The sequence below is a fragment of the Pholcus phalangioides genome, unplaced genomic scaffold (assembly GCF_987345545.1).
Source record: "Pholcus phalangioides strain wild (caught in Gottingen) unplaced genomic scaffold, Ppha-v1.0 ptg000017l_1, whole genome shotgun sequence".
NCBI lineage: Eukaryota > Metazoa > Arthropoda > Arachnida > Araneae > Pholcidae > Pholcus > Pholcus phalangioides.
The window spans coordinates 59,784,116-59,800,511 of NW_028301610.1; the positions used below are offsets into that span (position 1 = coordinate 59,784,116).

At 37.9% G+C, this 16,396-nt stretch overlaps 1 protein-coding gene across 6 annotated transcripts in view; it reads right to left on the bottom strand.

Moving 5' to 3' along the window:
* LOC149074195 (mitogen-activated protein kinase-binding protein 1-like) overlaps positions 1-16,396 on the bottom strand; it is a 413,671-nt gene that overhangs the window by 52,499 nt on the left and 344,776 nt on the right. For all 6 annotated transcript variants that reach the window (XM_089246846.1, XM_089246851.1, XM_089246852.1 and 3 more), the window contains one exon: positions 9,055-9,156. In XM_089246846.1, coding sequence (XP_089102972.1) covers positions 9,055-9,156 — 102 coding nt within the window. The remainder of the gene's footprint in view (positions 1-9,054; positions 9,157-16,396) is intronic.

Below are 16,396 nucleotides of genomic sequence, written 5' to 3' on the forward strand. Positions count from 1 at the left end.
TGGTTTACAAATACAAAACATTGCCAATCATCGCCAAACAGTCACCAAATTATGGCAAAATTGCCAATTATGGCACAAAATATTCAACCCAAATAGCTCAAATTGCTGTTTTGGACCCCCTTCCAAAGTTTGAAGAGATTTTCATAATAATTTTGTTTGTGGTGATTCGAGAATTCCAAATTATTTTGTTTCTCAAAAATCGATTCAACTAAACTATTATGGTTTGCCGCAGAAGAACCATGAACTAGGCAAGAGAGCTGTGTGCGACAAAAGTTTGAGAACCACTGCCCTACGGTATTTAGATAAAGATAAAGCTAATAGAGAGCTACATAATAGGCACCTCCCTTGCGTCAGCAGAAAAAGTAGAAAAAATTGAACTAAAATGCAATTTCCGGAACTCGAACTGGTATGTTAGTAAGACACTCAAAGTATTACAAATATGTGCAATATTCAAAGAAAACACAAATACTTTTGTATATATCCCTGAAAATAATGTCAACTCATCAAACTCATAGTTAATGAGTGTACCAATGTTTTTGATGGAAGTAATGACATTCAAGTGAACTCCGCTTAAAAACGGGAAAAACCGGGACATTTTGCAAAGTCAGGATGACCGGAAAAACAGAAAACAACAAGACTGTCCTGGCAAATAAGGGATGTATGGTCACTGTAGTTATGATGAGGAAAGAGGAAAGAAAACAGACTTGTTTGAATTTATTCCACTGACATTTGGATGCAATATTACGTCCTTGGTAGTAAAGTGGTTAAATTTTCATTTCAAACCAAAAACCAAAAAAGAAATCAAAAAATCTATTTCTACAATTTCAAAACTGATTCTTCATCCAGATCTGTTCTTTATATGTTTCTGAAGAGAGTTTCTTTAATGAACGGGTTTACTTGAACTATGAGTAGGCTGAACATATTTGCTTGATAAAAATATGGGAAATTGGCCTTGGAAAATACGGAACATTGCCAATTACCGTCAAAAACAATGCCAAAACTAAGCTAAGTTGCCAGTTCACACTAAATCACAGAAAAATCACCAATCATGGGAAATGGAGAGCCACTGTAAATTGCAGTGAATTAAAATAAAAAATGACAAATATGTGAGATGAATATTCTTACATGTTTGTCGTAATATAATGTCTGAGTTGGGAAGATAATTTTATTCGTTAATTTGATGAAAAAATTAAGAATAAAAAGTCGGGACTGTCCCAAAAAGGATCGGACATATGGTCATTCTAGTTATATAGACATACATTCGGATTAATAATGTGATTACAATGACGTGGTTTGGGTCAAGTGTCAGGCATTTGCCAGCGACATGATTTTCACCTTCCCGTCATCGAACCAGTCTCCCTCGGTGCTCTTGGAGTTGGATATAAATGGTGATGACCGTCATCATCAGTCTGGTGTGAGATTGTCAACATGATCTTCTGATTCTTCATCTACTAATATTCTTTTGTTATTGTGTACCGTTTCTTCGACGTGCTGATCTGTGCGTTGTATTCACAGACTTGCATCGCTCGAACTGGATTGACCCCCTCCCCCCCCCCGATCGTCATTTGATCCTTCAGAGAAGTTGTCATGATTCTATTAGCCTGAGAAGATTGCCATCGACATCAATTGGTGAGGTCTTTTCATGTTTTATACATCAAGATCATGACTATTAAGTTAATGATAAAAATTAATTAACGAATGTAATGTAAATTAATAATGTTGAATTATGTGTGAATAAATATGTGTTTTACACATATAGCAATGTTTTCTTTGAGTTTGCCTGAGAATTATATAATGGATGTAAGAATCATGGGACATAGCTAATACAAGACATTACATATCGGAAATGTCACATAAGACTTTGTCTGCAACTCGGGCAATTCTATATTGGTCATCTGAGCTTTAGCAATTGCTTTGTAATCGATTTGGCAGGAAAGTTTGATAGCATTTATTTGGGAGAGAGCATCAGCAACCTGATTGTCAGAACCTTTTACGTAGCGAATGTCAGTCGTAAATCGTGAAATTAATGAAAATTGTCGCGTCTGTCGAGGAGAAGTCCTGTTTTCGATTGAAGGCAAGCATTAATGGCCAGTGAGTATGCAAAATTGCCTTCCGTCAAGTATGAATTGAAAATGTTTTTAACAGCAAATGCAGTGAGCAATTCTCGGCCATAGGCGCTGTACTTTTGTTCTGTATCACACAGTTTTCTCGAGAAAAACCAAGTGGTTCGAGTTTGTTGTTGTTGATTTGGTGAATTGCACCCCCAATGGCGTAATCCAATGCAAACACACACAAGGCTATCCGAGCACATGGATTACGGTGCACAATAGCATATGCACTGGAACCTAGGAAGCTGAGGTCACTTGATCCCCCCCACCAATAAATTTTGAAGGGGGGGGGGGCTCATAATTTCTGAAAAACAATGCAATGCACACCTTTCCTCTCCTGCATACATGCTTGAGTCATGTATATATGGGACGACCAGCAACTTTCAGCCCCTCCAATGTTTTCTTCATGTCGGAGTCTCTGACGAGTAGTGTTGCTCAAGCCAACTGCTGCTTAGTTTCTGTTGATGAAGAACACCTGTTGATCTGCTGTCCAATGTATGTCTTTGTTTTTCATTTTTGTTAGAGCCTTTGAGAAAAGCAGTTGATCTGGCTTGTTTGTGAGCAGCATATGGAAAGAACCTTCGATAAAAATTTGAAATTCCCAGAAATTGACTCAGATCTTTGATGGTCTTCAGCAACAGGTAAGCTAGGATAACTAGTATTGAATAATGGTCAGGGATCATTTGAGCATTCGGTCATCGATAATCTCCGACAGGACGAATTGCACCATTAGCTTTTGGCGCAACATATAATGGTGAGGCCCAAGAGCAGGTGTCATTTTTGGAAATTAGGGGCGGGGCGATTGCTCCCCCCCCCCTTGGCTTTAGAAAATGCACTAGAAATAGCAGGGGCGTAGCCAGAAATTTCGTTCAGGGGGCAAAGAGATAGAACAATAGATTTAGCCATCTTTTTCCCTCTTTTCGGTCATTTTCTCACATTTCGGGGGAACCAGACCCCCAAGTCCCCCCTCGCTACGCCCTTGAGAAATAGTGTATATATATATATATATATATATATATATATATATATATATATATATATATATATATCATCAACAACAACAACAACCACTATTTTCAATCCACTGCCGGATGAAAGTCTCCTCTAAATTTTTCCATTCTGCTCTGTCTGATGCTTTAGCCATCCAGTTGACTCCAGCCACTTTCCTGATCGCGTCAATCCATCTTGTGTGAGGGCATCTTCTCAGACATTTAACACCATGGGGTACCAACCCAGAATACTTCTGGTCCATCTGTTGTCCTGTCTTCTTGCAAAATGTCCATCCCATATTTCCATTTCAAACGTTTAATTCTTTCCATGATATCATATACCTTTGTGTGGTTCCTTATCTAAGTGATATATATATATACACACACACATTGAATATATTGTTCTTTGGCCCCCCCCACCCAAAAAAGGTTGAAATGACAGTCCTGCCCAAGACCTTTTGAAAGGCTTGCAGATGTCCTGCTCTACAATGTACTCAAATTCTTTTTTAACTGCATCAAGCACCTGCAGATTCAAGCTTTTGAGCCGGCTGTGTATGGGCAGGCCAGTGGTGTGGATATAATAAATGGTGCTGTGTTTGACAGAACGAAAGGTTTCAGATTAGTTAGCTCTGGAAACTCCTTCAAAATTGTACAATACCGAGAGGAGTTGTCAATCACTCGAACAGTAGGCTAGGAGCAAGCTTGAGATAAGCCAGAGATGCTGAGGTCAGTGCCATCTTAATGCATGGGTCCACCCAGGCACGGCCCAAAAAATCACTTGGCCTGAGGGCCTATGATGCTCTTAAGACAGCTCTGGTTGAGGTTGGTGACAGAGTCGACCAGACATTTTTTTTTCTTTTCTTTTAAAGATTGATCAAGAGCCCGAAATTTCAAAGAAAATCAGCACCAATTATAGGAATGGCTACTTGCGCAACAATAAAGTTCCACTTGAAGAACCCCCCTGAGTCTACGGTCTAAGTTAATAAGTTCTGTACCATAAGTCTTGATTCTGGATTGATTAGAGGCATATAGTTCAAACAGATCTGGATTGCGGTTTTGGGAGTTGTGACCTACTGGAAAGCATAATATCACTGCTGATATCGATCAAATATAGACGATTTGTGGTCCTATCATAAACGTGTAGCCTGCGACTTATGGCAAGAGGTAACCTATCACCCACTGGCTGCTGGGTGGCAGCAGCTACACGTTTCCCGAATTCGAGAAAGTGGAAGGATCTCTGCATTTGTGAGTTAAATGTCCAAAAAGGATATGATAATAACAATGTCCCTCATTCTGTTCCAATGTGTTTTGATGTAGCTGTTGCAATGTATTGTAGCCTCTAGAAAATGCCCGTCAGTCGCGAGAGGTAGATCGTGAGCATAAAAAAAATTTGGCTGATTAACCTGCTCTGTCGATTTGGAAACTTGTTTTTGTAAGTCAGTTATGAGATATCTCTCTCGCTCTCTCTTGCAGCACACACACAACAACATGTGAAGATTCATTATCGGTCGAGAGAGAATATGTCACTTGTGGCTCTATGGCAACTTCATGGTTTTATCTGCCAGCATGGCAAACTGTATCAACTCCTCAGTGGAGGAGGGAAGGATAGATTAAATGGTCATAGGCAACCACTGGAGCCATAGGTTCTTCAAAAAGTCATAGTTGATATTGTCCCTCGCCAACTCTCATATTTGTTGTAGCAGAAATGATGGTTTGTGATCGCCCAACTATAAATCCCCCAAAAGTTTACGTATGCACGTAGCCAGTGCCGTCTTAACGCATGGGCCCACTTGGGCCTCAGAGAAATTAGAACTGGTTGAAATTTTTGAAAATTTGTCAGGAAGGGGCCTCAGAAAAATCACTTGGACCGGGGGCCCATCATGCTCTTAAGACGGCCCTACATGTAGCTTTGGAATCAGCACATTCTGAGAACAATTTTTGTTTTAATGACTCATATTTATTCATTTTCAGATGTTGGGAAATTGTGATGTTTATGTTGTCACAACTGGGATCAAAAATAATGAACATCATGAGCAAACACAACTAGAGTCAAGAATTAGAACTTCAACAATTTACATTTAATTCAAATAGAATGTTTAAGGATTTGATTCAGAAAATTTTTATGAATTTTGACAAAAGTTAATATCACCAAGTAGTTGGTTCACATCTCCATTCACCGGGAGTAAGTTCATTTCAGAGTTGGATGTTGAAGTCAACTCGTCTGTTCTTTTACCTCGACAGGTCTTACATGATGAGAAGCAGCCTAATAAGAGTTCAGGAACATGTAGGATTTACAGAGGCATTCCAAGTATCCTAACTCCCCAGGTGGAGTTAACCAACCAGTGGCGAAGTACGGCTGGATATGAGTGGAGTGAGATTAGAAGTGTGTAGAGGCTACACTATCACTGCCTTTTATACTGAAGCGGTGACCAATCACCCTCGACTGCGTTGCCGATTTGCATACATTCCAGATTTTCCCCATCAACAGAATCGCTATGCAGCAGCACCAGGAATGACGTCATTTCACCACAGTCAGTTGAGAGCCTTGAAAGCTATGTTTACCGATTGCTCCGGATCGACGAAGACCCTTCCAACAGCAAAATGACCTGACTTGCGATATTTAGGTGAGAAACAATTAGCAAAAATATTTTAAATGAGGTAGTCCCTCTCCACTTGCCGCAGGTTTATACCATTACAAAATGAGATCAAGTATCTGCAGCGATTGAGGAAACAAGCATGGCATATTTGGTTCTGGAGGAGTTTTGCCAACGCTTGCCGTTATAAGTAACTATGCAGATTATGTGAGGCAAGAGACTGGAAGAAGAAAAAAATATGCAGTTGTTGTGTGTCAGTGTTAATAACATGCAGTGCCGTCTTAACGCATGGGCCCACCCGGGCACCTCGAAAGGAGAGGGGCCTCATAAAAATGAGAAGTGGTTGAAATTTTCAAAAATTTTCCAGGTAGGGCCTCAAAAACATCACTTGGCCCGGGGGGCCCATGATGCTCTTAAGATGGTCCTGATAACATGTTGATGTCTTTTCGTGTGTGTGTGAATTTTTGTAAATAAATTAATGTTGTGATTGCTGACAAGTCATTTTATAATCAGAGTGGAGTCAGATATATATATATATCTAATATAATCTATAATTCACTAAGTATATTGTGGAAAAAATTGATACATCGATACATTGATAAGACTATTGCCATTTTCCTGGACATAAAAAATCATTTGAGAGTGTCGACCGTCGTATCTTACTCAATAAATTACATATTTTTGGTATCAGAGGTAATGCACATAAATTAATTGCTTCTTATCTTAGTCATAGATATCAAATAGTTAAAGTTGGATATAATCTTAGTAATCCATTAAAAACAATCAAAGGCGTACCTCAGGGCTCTGTTCTGGGACCATTATTATTCAACATATTCATAAATGACCTTTGCAACATTGAATTAACTGGTAAAATCATAACATTTGCAGATGACACAGTATTGCTTTATTCAACTGATGACGACCATTCACTTGCAAGTTCGATAAACGCAGATTTATTAATAATTCGTAATTGGTTTATCAGTAACGACTTACAAATAAATGTAACAAAAACGAAGCTTATGTACTTCTCTTCTATGACTAATATAAACTTAAACCATAATCTGATATTCCACAATAATAGTTGCCAAAACATTTCAACTTGTAACTGCTAGAGTCTCAAACAGGTTTCCACGATTAAATACTTAGGTATTCATATTGATCATAACCTTAGATGGAAAACTCATGTAAAATATCTGCAAAGTAAACTTCGCTATGTAATTTACAAACTATATTACCTAAAACCATATATAGATCACTCGTTCATGTTAACACTGTATTACTCATTATTTCATTCCCTTCTGTTATATGGTTTAGCTATCTGGGGTGGCGACTTCATTTCAAATCTTACACCAATAATGAAACTCCAAAAAAGAGCAATAAGACTTATTACAAGTGACTATTTGACTCCTTCAAAACAACTTTTTCACAGTCTTGGAATCTTTCCCCTACGTCAGCTTTATTTCTACAAATCTACTATAATTATTTTTAAACGCAATTTGCTTTACCTCTGAACAGTTCCCGTTTCTCAAATAGATTGAACAATATATACACTCTACCACTTATCCACAAAACTCTTCTGAAGAAGCATTTTACTTACCTCATCCCGAAATTTTGCAACTCTTTACCACCTGCTATCCTTAACATTACTAACTTATTACCTTTCAAAAGACACATATATCTTTTTTCAATCAGTGACATCGAGAGTTTCTTTTGATTTTCCTATGCTCCTCATCAGTTCAATTATGAATCTATTTGATCTTAAGCATTGCAACATTATATTGATTTATATTTGCATATACTTACCTGAAAATCATGCAATGCGTATTTCATAAAATTACACTCCTTGCTGTTGCCAAAAATACTACAAATTATTTGAAAGTTTTGTTTTGACATTTGATTTTTTTTTTTTGAAACCCCCTCCCCATTTTGTGTGTGCGTGTGTATGTGTTTTTCTAATATTTCGTTTTTCCGTTTTAGTTTGTTGATGTTGTTTACTAATAAGTAACTGTGTTCCTTATTATTCATTATAAATTTTCAATGTATCATCCAGTATGGGTCTCTAGACCCCTTTGGCTGATTTTTTGTTTCATCTTGTATTTATGTAAAAAATTAAAACAATAAACAACAACAATATATGCATTATCAAATCAACTCGGTCAGCATACCAAATGGTTTCGTCTCTTGTGATATCCAATAAAAGAAACGACGCCTTGACTTGCGAAAATCATAAAATGATGTTCTGATGCCAAAAGATGGGATTTATAGAGCTATACAATCGATTTGAGCAGCGGCATCCTCAGCAGGGCAAGAGACAGACATACTGCTGATAGTGAAAGTACAGTGCGATACAATATATACAGTTTTGTAATAAAATTATGTATGCAAGGACTTCAATTTTATATGCAACAGAAATTTACATGATGCCTCAAATGGTTCCGATGCCTCTCCTAAAAAGAATGAAATTCTTACATGACTACTGATAAGCGTTCTTGAGAAGCAAAAGTCAGAGACGCAACTAGATGCTTGGTCAGCCGGGGCAAGCATGCATTTTGGCGCCCCCTCATAATGTTGAAGGAGAGGTTGAAGAGTGAAATTTACACCCCCTCTAGTCCAGCACACCAGAACCACCTGCACCCCCTACTTGCGGCCCTGGCAAAAGTGTCCACAATGTGTGATTGTTGTAAACATCCAAGTTGTCAGCATAAATCCTTGGACGATGTTGGTATATGATACGAGTTCCTGCATGAATTGGTTTCACAAATTAACCACAAGTCATGCCACTGATGTTGCTTCCATTGTCAATGTTGCATGTTCAGATCATGTTCTGTGGTCAACACTTGAGCAAGACAGTACTGTAATGAATATAATTATTTATTTAACCTATTTACACAGAAACAAGAAATGTGTCAGCGTCGATGGCACATAACGAACTCAACCATTGAAACGAATATCAATGTTTGTAAATTGGTTATGTCGACAGAGAGAAAAAACTTTTTTTCCTTGTTCTCATTGGTCAACACGTGTGCTGCCATCTGTCGGGTTTTGATTGCACTGTGAACTCTACATACCTGATTAGCTCCGTGAGACTTTTCTTTATTCTTACGAATGAAGAAAGACCTGAAATAAAAGCGGTTTTCCAACATAGATGAGGTGCAAACAAAAAGGATGGAGGCACTGTTCAGCATCACAAGAGATGAATTTTTAAAATGTTTTCAACAATGGAAGAAAAGACTTGAAAAGCTTATTAGCTTTAATGGAGAGTACTTTCAAGCAAAACCTGGATATTCTGCAAGTAATGTTTATGTAGCAAGTACAAAAAAGTATTCTGATAATGTGTGAAAGTAATGTATAATATATATATACCTATATCTTTATTCCCAGTAGGAGTAGAAAACAAACGCCACTTCCCAAAGGATGAGAAACTCAGATCAGTCATTGAAGTGGCTCGTCTAATGTCCCCACAGTCTAAATAGAAAAGAGGTTCATTTGTAAATGAAAAAAATTATCTAAGTCCATGAAAAATCATATTTGAATTCATATTGTTTTAAAAACCAAAAATATTTGATACTGACAATGATAATAGACTTTTTCATACACTAAAGGACTTAATTTAATTAATACTTCACAAATAATGAAAAAATGTAATAAAAATGAAAATTTGTGGAAAACCCCTTATCAACCAGCTTCTTTAAGGAAGTAGCTGAAATACAGATCACTATATCATCTACAAATTTCTGAATTTTGATGATAGTCAACTATAATTTTCATATGCATTTGCAATCAAATAATATATATTATATAAAAATAAAATTGATAACTCTTACACATTTGTACTTAAAATAAATTTTTGTTGAATATGCTCATGTCTCTTTAAATACATAAGGTTCTTCTTTTAAATTTCAGAATAATGTTTTTTTGCACGCCATCAAATATTCATCAAGTATGAGTTCTATGAAATTGGGTTGAAAAATTTGCATGCTATAAGCAAATACATGCAAAGAAAATTGTAATTTAAAAAAAAAGGTCTATATCTTTTTCCTATTTTCAAACAAAGTATTTTATGAAAGTAAAAAATCATTTGCAACTTCTTATAATACATGAATAAATGAATGCCAGGGTTCGGTAGCCCAGGTAGATAAGATTCTCAACTAAAGTACCAAAAGATGTTTAGAGATGTCACGAGTTCGATACTCTGTTCGTATTTGTCAGAAAGTTGCCTAACATTAAGGTACAACAGAAACAACAACACAGGGCTGTCATTTCAACTTTTTCCAGTGGGGACAAAGCACATGTACTCAATGTATGTATATATATATATATATACCATTTTTAGTGTATTTTCAAAATCCAGGGGGGCCTGGCTTTCGAAAATAACGGTGAAAATAACTTTTGAAAATAACGGCAACGCCCCCCCCCCCTGCACCCCCTAAATGACAGGCCTGCTACAACATGGCCGCAGATAAAGATTGTTACCACAGCAGGGGTGCAAGCGCCCCTCATCTATTTTGGAGCAGCAAATTTCATTTTTGGAGCAGAAATTTTGAAAATGGAACAGAACTAAAAACGAACTATATCTGCAATATAAGGAGTAATTTTTCTGTGAAATGCCAAAAATGGTTAGAACAAATAATTCTAAATAAATTTCCTTCACAAATTAAAATCCACTGAAATTTTTTCTGAAGCATCTTATCTGTCATTACTAAAACATGCATTACTGAAATGGCGAATAAAAATTATTAGACTCTTTTCAAATTAAGCAACATGCATACTAAAAACCAAGGCAGCAAGAATTTCTGTTGCTTGAACACCAAATTCTTATTCATCCTAATATAGCAAAGAAGTGCGTGCAGAATAGAATAAGGGTTTCCGTGAAAAAAAAATTAGCTTCTCACATAATTTAAAAGAATTATTAAATTTAAATGGAAAATGCAAAACACGAGAAAAATATAAATACCTTATTTACTTAAACAATTTCTCAACCTAATAGTATGTTAATAGATTATGAATCACGAGTCGCTTTCAGAAGTTCAGCATCTCAATGACAATTTTTTTCAAATTTTTCATACCCTTGAACATAAGATTTTGTATGTCTTATTCCATTAAAGCATTGGATGGACAAATTTTTAATGTTCGAACAGACTTTTATTTATTTGTTAACAATGAACTCTTTCACTGTCTGCGTTACCATATGCTAAAGATAAAAAAAGCCTTCACCAAAACTGGCTAAATTTTGAACTTTGGGCTGCTTTCAAAGTCACAAAGTTTGAATATGCCTGCCCAATATCTATCTCTCTATTCTCTGAACTGATTTAACTTCTTGTAATTCTTTGCATTGTAGTGCAACCCATTCATCACACATAATTAATAGTTCTGTTGGTGCTACAATGTTAAGCAACATCCCAGCAATAAGTGAGAGAGTAATGTACCATCCCAGCAATGCATGAGAGGGAGTGCAAAAAAACAAGAAAGGGTACAAATGTTTCATTCTCTCCAACAACATGTTTTTGAAAGGTAGGACCATGGCCCCCACAAGGCCGGGGATGACAGGGCTCTACCCCTGGGGCTCGGGATAATTCTCATAATTTTTTGCTTTTTCATGCTATACATGAACTATAGAAGGGCCCGTGAGAAGTCTGACCAGGGGGCCCGCGAAAGATCCCAGCCTAGGGGCCCTACTCCTGGATGTGGGGGCCATGGGTAGGACATTAATATAAAAAGGTCTCACAGAAGTTATGTAAAATGAGCATGCTCCTAGTACAAACTCCTTCCTTTGACTAGTGTTAAGAGCATGCCCCTCCCCCACCAATGCAGTAACGGACCGTGCGGCCATATAGGGCGCTGCTCTAGGAGTGGTGTCAAATGGAGCTGAAAGGGTGAAAAAAGCTTTGTTGACCAAAAAAAAAGTCAGTAGCGCCAAAAATAGATTCCGCATGGGTAGAAGTTTTTTTCCTCGAGCCGATCCTGTTCACCAAATCCGGATTTTCGCAATGTGAAATTGTCACGTTCGGCAACTGCCGACGATAACCACACGACCGCATAGTGACTAGATGAACTATGAATATTTTAGCTGGAGTTTTTCCAAGATCCCATTTTTTTCCAACGATCTTCGAAAAATGTCGGTAATTTAAACGAGTAAAACAATCTCCTTTTCGATGTATGCCGTCTTTGAACGCAGGTTGCCAGCCGCGAAATTACCGTTATTTTCAGTATATAACCCGCAGGAGAAAAAACGGTATACAAAATCGGAAAATTCGGCATATTCATTAAGGGACTTTGATAGCCCGCCGGTTAACCAATAACAGTATAGGACTTTATACTTCAAGGTAGTAGAACTACTTTCCAAGGTCATAACGCTGTTGTGGTAGATGGAGGGAAGTGAAAAAAATTGAAGTTTCTCCCTCCGTATCTTTTTCCGTGTCTCGGAAAGAACGCGTCTCGTGAACAACATTTTCATGCTTCTTTTTTTCTAAATTCCGGATATTTGACGCACTACAGGGCGTTAGCAGTACCTCCGCGAACCACAAACAAGAATTGGCGCAAATGCGCAGGGATTCGGCGCACCATGTAGCAAGAGAAACCGTTTCGACGCAGTTTGGCGCAGCTCTTGCACCCCTGCCACAGTGAGTCCCACACAGAGTGGTTAGCGCACCAACCTTTTGGTGGTAGTGAATTATAACACAATTGACACATTTGAAAAGAAATATGATAAACATATTGGGATAAATCAAGAAGCTACCCATACTTAGATGAGACAACCATATTTTTTATGGGCAGCATATTTATATTTCATCATAGTTATTGGTTTTTTATTGCTCTTATTGGGTTGCTGTATTTTTGATATAGTTTAAATATGTGTTCGACATCCATATTTTTTACGGGCATCTTTCCTCAGCCTCATTGGAAATTTTGTCTGTTGTGGCCTTTATATTTGAGTATAAAAAAGGCAGCTGTAATCAGCAATAAATTTTAGGTCCTGATCCAATTAGCCTTGTGAGCAGAAAATGACGGTGGTGCAACAAAAATTATCAATAAAATGAATTGGAAACGTTGGTGAATTGAAAGCACATTCACATCATTACCATGACATAAGCCTACTCTGATCTGTTATTGAACTAGCACTTTTGTTCTACCTCACAGCCAGAACATGGTGGACAACATATTTAACATTTCTTGTGTAAGGTGTAGTTGTTTGTTTAAATGACTTAATTTTTGTGATGTTTTCATGAATTATAAAATCGTGCCATGCTAATTGCATTATCATTTTGCCTTGACTGGCTATCATATCCATTCTGCGAGCAAATTTCCCATATGCTGGATGAGTTCAGTATCGCCTACTTTACATTTTTATATTTTTTCCCCTTCGCCATACAAAATTCCATTGCCTCAGGAACATTCGTGCAAATTTTCAAGTCATTCTGACCAGTGGTTTTTATTTTACAGTGTTTTTAAATCAGAACTTTAGTTATAATCACCCTGTATATCGCAAATCATTGCTAATTAATCTGCATTAATCATGCTTCATTAAACACACTGTATTTGCCTAGTTTTTATCATAGTTTTTGCGAAATAGATTCCTAATTAAGCGTATTGAAAGTAACTAGGGAAAACATCTTTATTATAGGGTTAGGAATAATATATTAAAAATTCTCAAACACAAAATATTTCTTCAAGTTACAAAATTGCAAAAGTTGGTTTTTATTAAAATGTAAGAAATATTTATTGATTAATTAATATGGGAATTATGTTAATTAAAACATTTTATTTTTAATTATTATTAGAAGTTTTAATGATTTTTCAGAAATTTTATTGTTATTAATGTAAATGCTATTAAAACCAAAAAAAGGGTCTTTCACCAACCCTGCCAAAAAACACTTGCTTGCAGGCATCAAACTACATTCTAATCACAGTGCCTGACTCTTACAAATACAACCAGAGCCGGTCTTAGACCTTGTGGCCATAGACCATATTTTGGATTTAGTTCTTACTAGTTCTGAGGATCTAGTTGAACATGTTTCAGTGGGGGAAGAGTTTTCTTCCAGTGATCATCGTATCGTCAGGTTTCACTGTAACTTTTCCTCAGGTAAGGTTGATAACAAAAGATTGGTTCCTTGTTTTCGGAGAACTAACTTTAATGTTTTGAGAGGAAGATTAATGGAAATTTTCAAAGACAGGTTGGAATCAATCGGGGTGGTAAGAATTTAGTACGAAGCTGTTCTGTTTTGCACAACGTCATACCTTTTTTTCGAAAAAGCGTGTTTAGACATCACACCCCTTTTGGTTCACGGATAGCGTGCGTAACCTTTATCTTGAAAAGAAAAGAGCATAAAAGTGGACGATATGACCTGTTGTTGTTTACTTATACAAGGACATTCAAGAAAGGGATAAGAGATAGTAAAAAGGAAGTTAAATCTAGGTTGGCAGATAACATTGGGTCTGACCCAAAATAATTTTTTAGATACGTCAATAATGGATGTAAGGGGACAATTGGCCCCCTCCCGATAGGAGGCTCTATTTTAGAGAGCAATGTAGGCACGTGTAGCGCTTTTGTGTCAGTTTTTAATGCATACCTTGCCCAGTATGCAAGAGGGCGTAGGTTCGTGTCCCGGCGGAGACAAGATGGAAGGAAAAGTCGAGTTCACCTCAGCATAATATCCAGGAAATAAATGTTTCCTTGATATCTTGGGCTGAGAAAAAGCCATCTATCTCTCTCTATATGAAGTTCCTTCATCAGTAGCAGAAATAAAGATAATATAGTAAAATACTCTTTACAGCGGGAGTTACTCGCTGTTGTAGAGAATAGAGTAATCAACCGGCAACAACAGAAGGGGAGGAGGACAGAAAAAAAAAATGGCATAGCCAATCGCAAACGAGAACGTGATAGCGATACTGATAGAGAAGAATAATTATTGTAGAAAGTGTTGCCAGATTTTTGAGAACGGTGGCGTGCTAGTTAGGTTGTTGACCAACTGGTTTGTGTTTTTGTTGATGTGGAATGATGTCAATGGGAAGAATTTAGTACGAAGCTGTCCTCTGTTTTCCACGACGCCATACCCTTTGTTCGAAAAAAGCGTGTTTGTACATCGCACCCTCTATGGTTCACGGATAGCGTGCGGAATCTTTATCTTGAAAAGAAAAGGGCATTCTTGAAGACTTGTAGTCAAAAGCCCTTTGGTATATATGGTTTGACTATTCCATCTGTAACATATCGCTCTTTTGGGCCCATTTGTTCATTAATCATCACACACTGAAGAGCCAAAAAAACTGGTACACCTGCCTAATATCGTGTAGGGCCCCCACGAGCCCGCAGAAGTGCCGCAACACAACGTGGCATGGACTCGACTAATGTCTGAAGTAGTACTGGAGGTAATTGACACCATGAATCCTGCAGGGCTGTCCATAAATCCATAGGAGTAAGAGGGGGTGGAGATCTCTTCTGAACAGCACGTTGCAAGGCATCCCAGATATGTTCAACAATGTTCATGTCTGGGAATTTAGGTGGCCAGCGGAAGTGTCTAAAGTCAGAAGAGTGTTCCTGGAGCCACTTTGTAGTAATTCTGGATGTGTCGGGTGTCGCATTGTCCTGCTGAAATTGTCCAAGTCCGTCAGAATGCCCAATGGACATGAATGGGTGCAGGTGATCAGGCAGGATGCCTATGTACCTGTCACCTATCAGAGTCATATCTAGACGTATCAGGGGTCCCATATCACGCCAACTGCACACGCCCCATACCATCACAGAGCCTCCACCAGCTTGAACAGTCCCCTGTTGACATGTAGGGTCCATGGATTCATGCGGTTGTCTCCATACCCGTACACGTCCATCAGCTCGAAGCAATTGGAACCGAGACTTGTCAGACCAGGCAACGTGTTTCCAGTCCTCAACAGTCCAATGTCGGTGTTGTCGGGCCCAGGTGAGGCGTAAAGCTTTGTGTCGTGCAGTCATCAATGGTTCACGAGTGGGCCTTCAGCTCCGAAAGCCCATATCGATGATGTTTTGTTGAATGGTTTGCACGCTGACACTTGTTGATGGCCCAGCATTGAAATCTGCGGAAGGGTTGCACGTCTGTCACGTTTAATGATTCGTCGTTGGTCCCGTTCTTGCATGATCTTTTTCCGGCTGCAGCGATGTCGTAGATTTAATTTTTTACTGGATTCCCGATATTCACGGTACACTCGTGAAATGGTCGTACGTGAAAATCCAAATTTCATCGCTACCTCAGAGATGCTATGTCCCATCTCTTGTGCGCCGACTATAACACCACTTTCAAACTCACTTAAATCTCGATAACCTGCCATTGTAGCAGCAGTAACCGATCTAACAACTATGCCAGACACTTGTTGTGTTATATTTTTACGCGAGAGACTTAACCTACCCCCATCACCTCCTCCTCGAAAGCGATTCTATATTGATAAATGAAATTCTCTCATGTGGGTTATATACTGCTGCGGATTGTACATGGTGCCTGTTTTCTTCAAGCTAGCGAAGTTTACATTTGTGGATTATAAGCAGCAAAAATGGATAGATTTTGTTTAATTCTTATTCAAGATTAACATCGAGGACTGAGGAAAACAGGAAGAAATGACTTACATTCAAAATGATTTTCTTTAGATGATTAAAATTCTTACAACTCTTGTAGAAAACGAATACAACAAAAATTAAAATCGAAAATTTCACTAGGATCACCAGATTTTAATTTCGATCAAA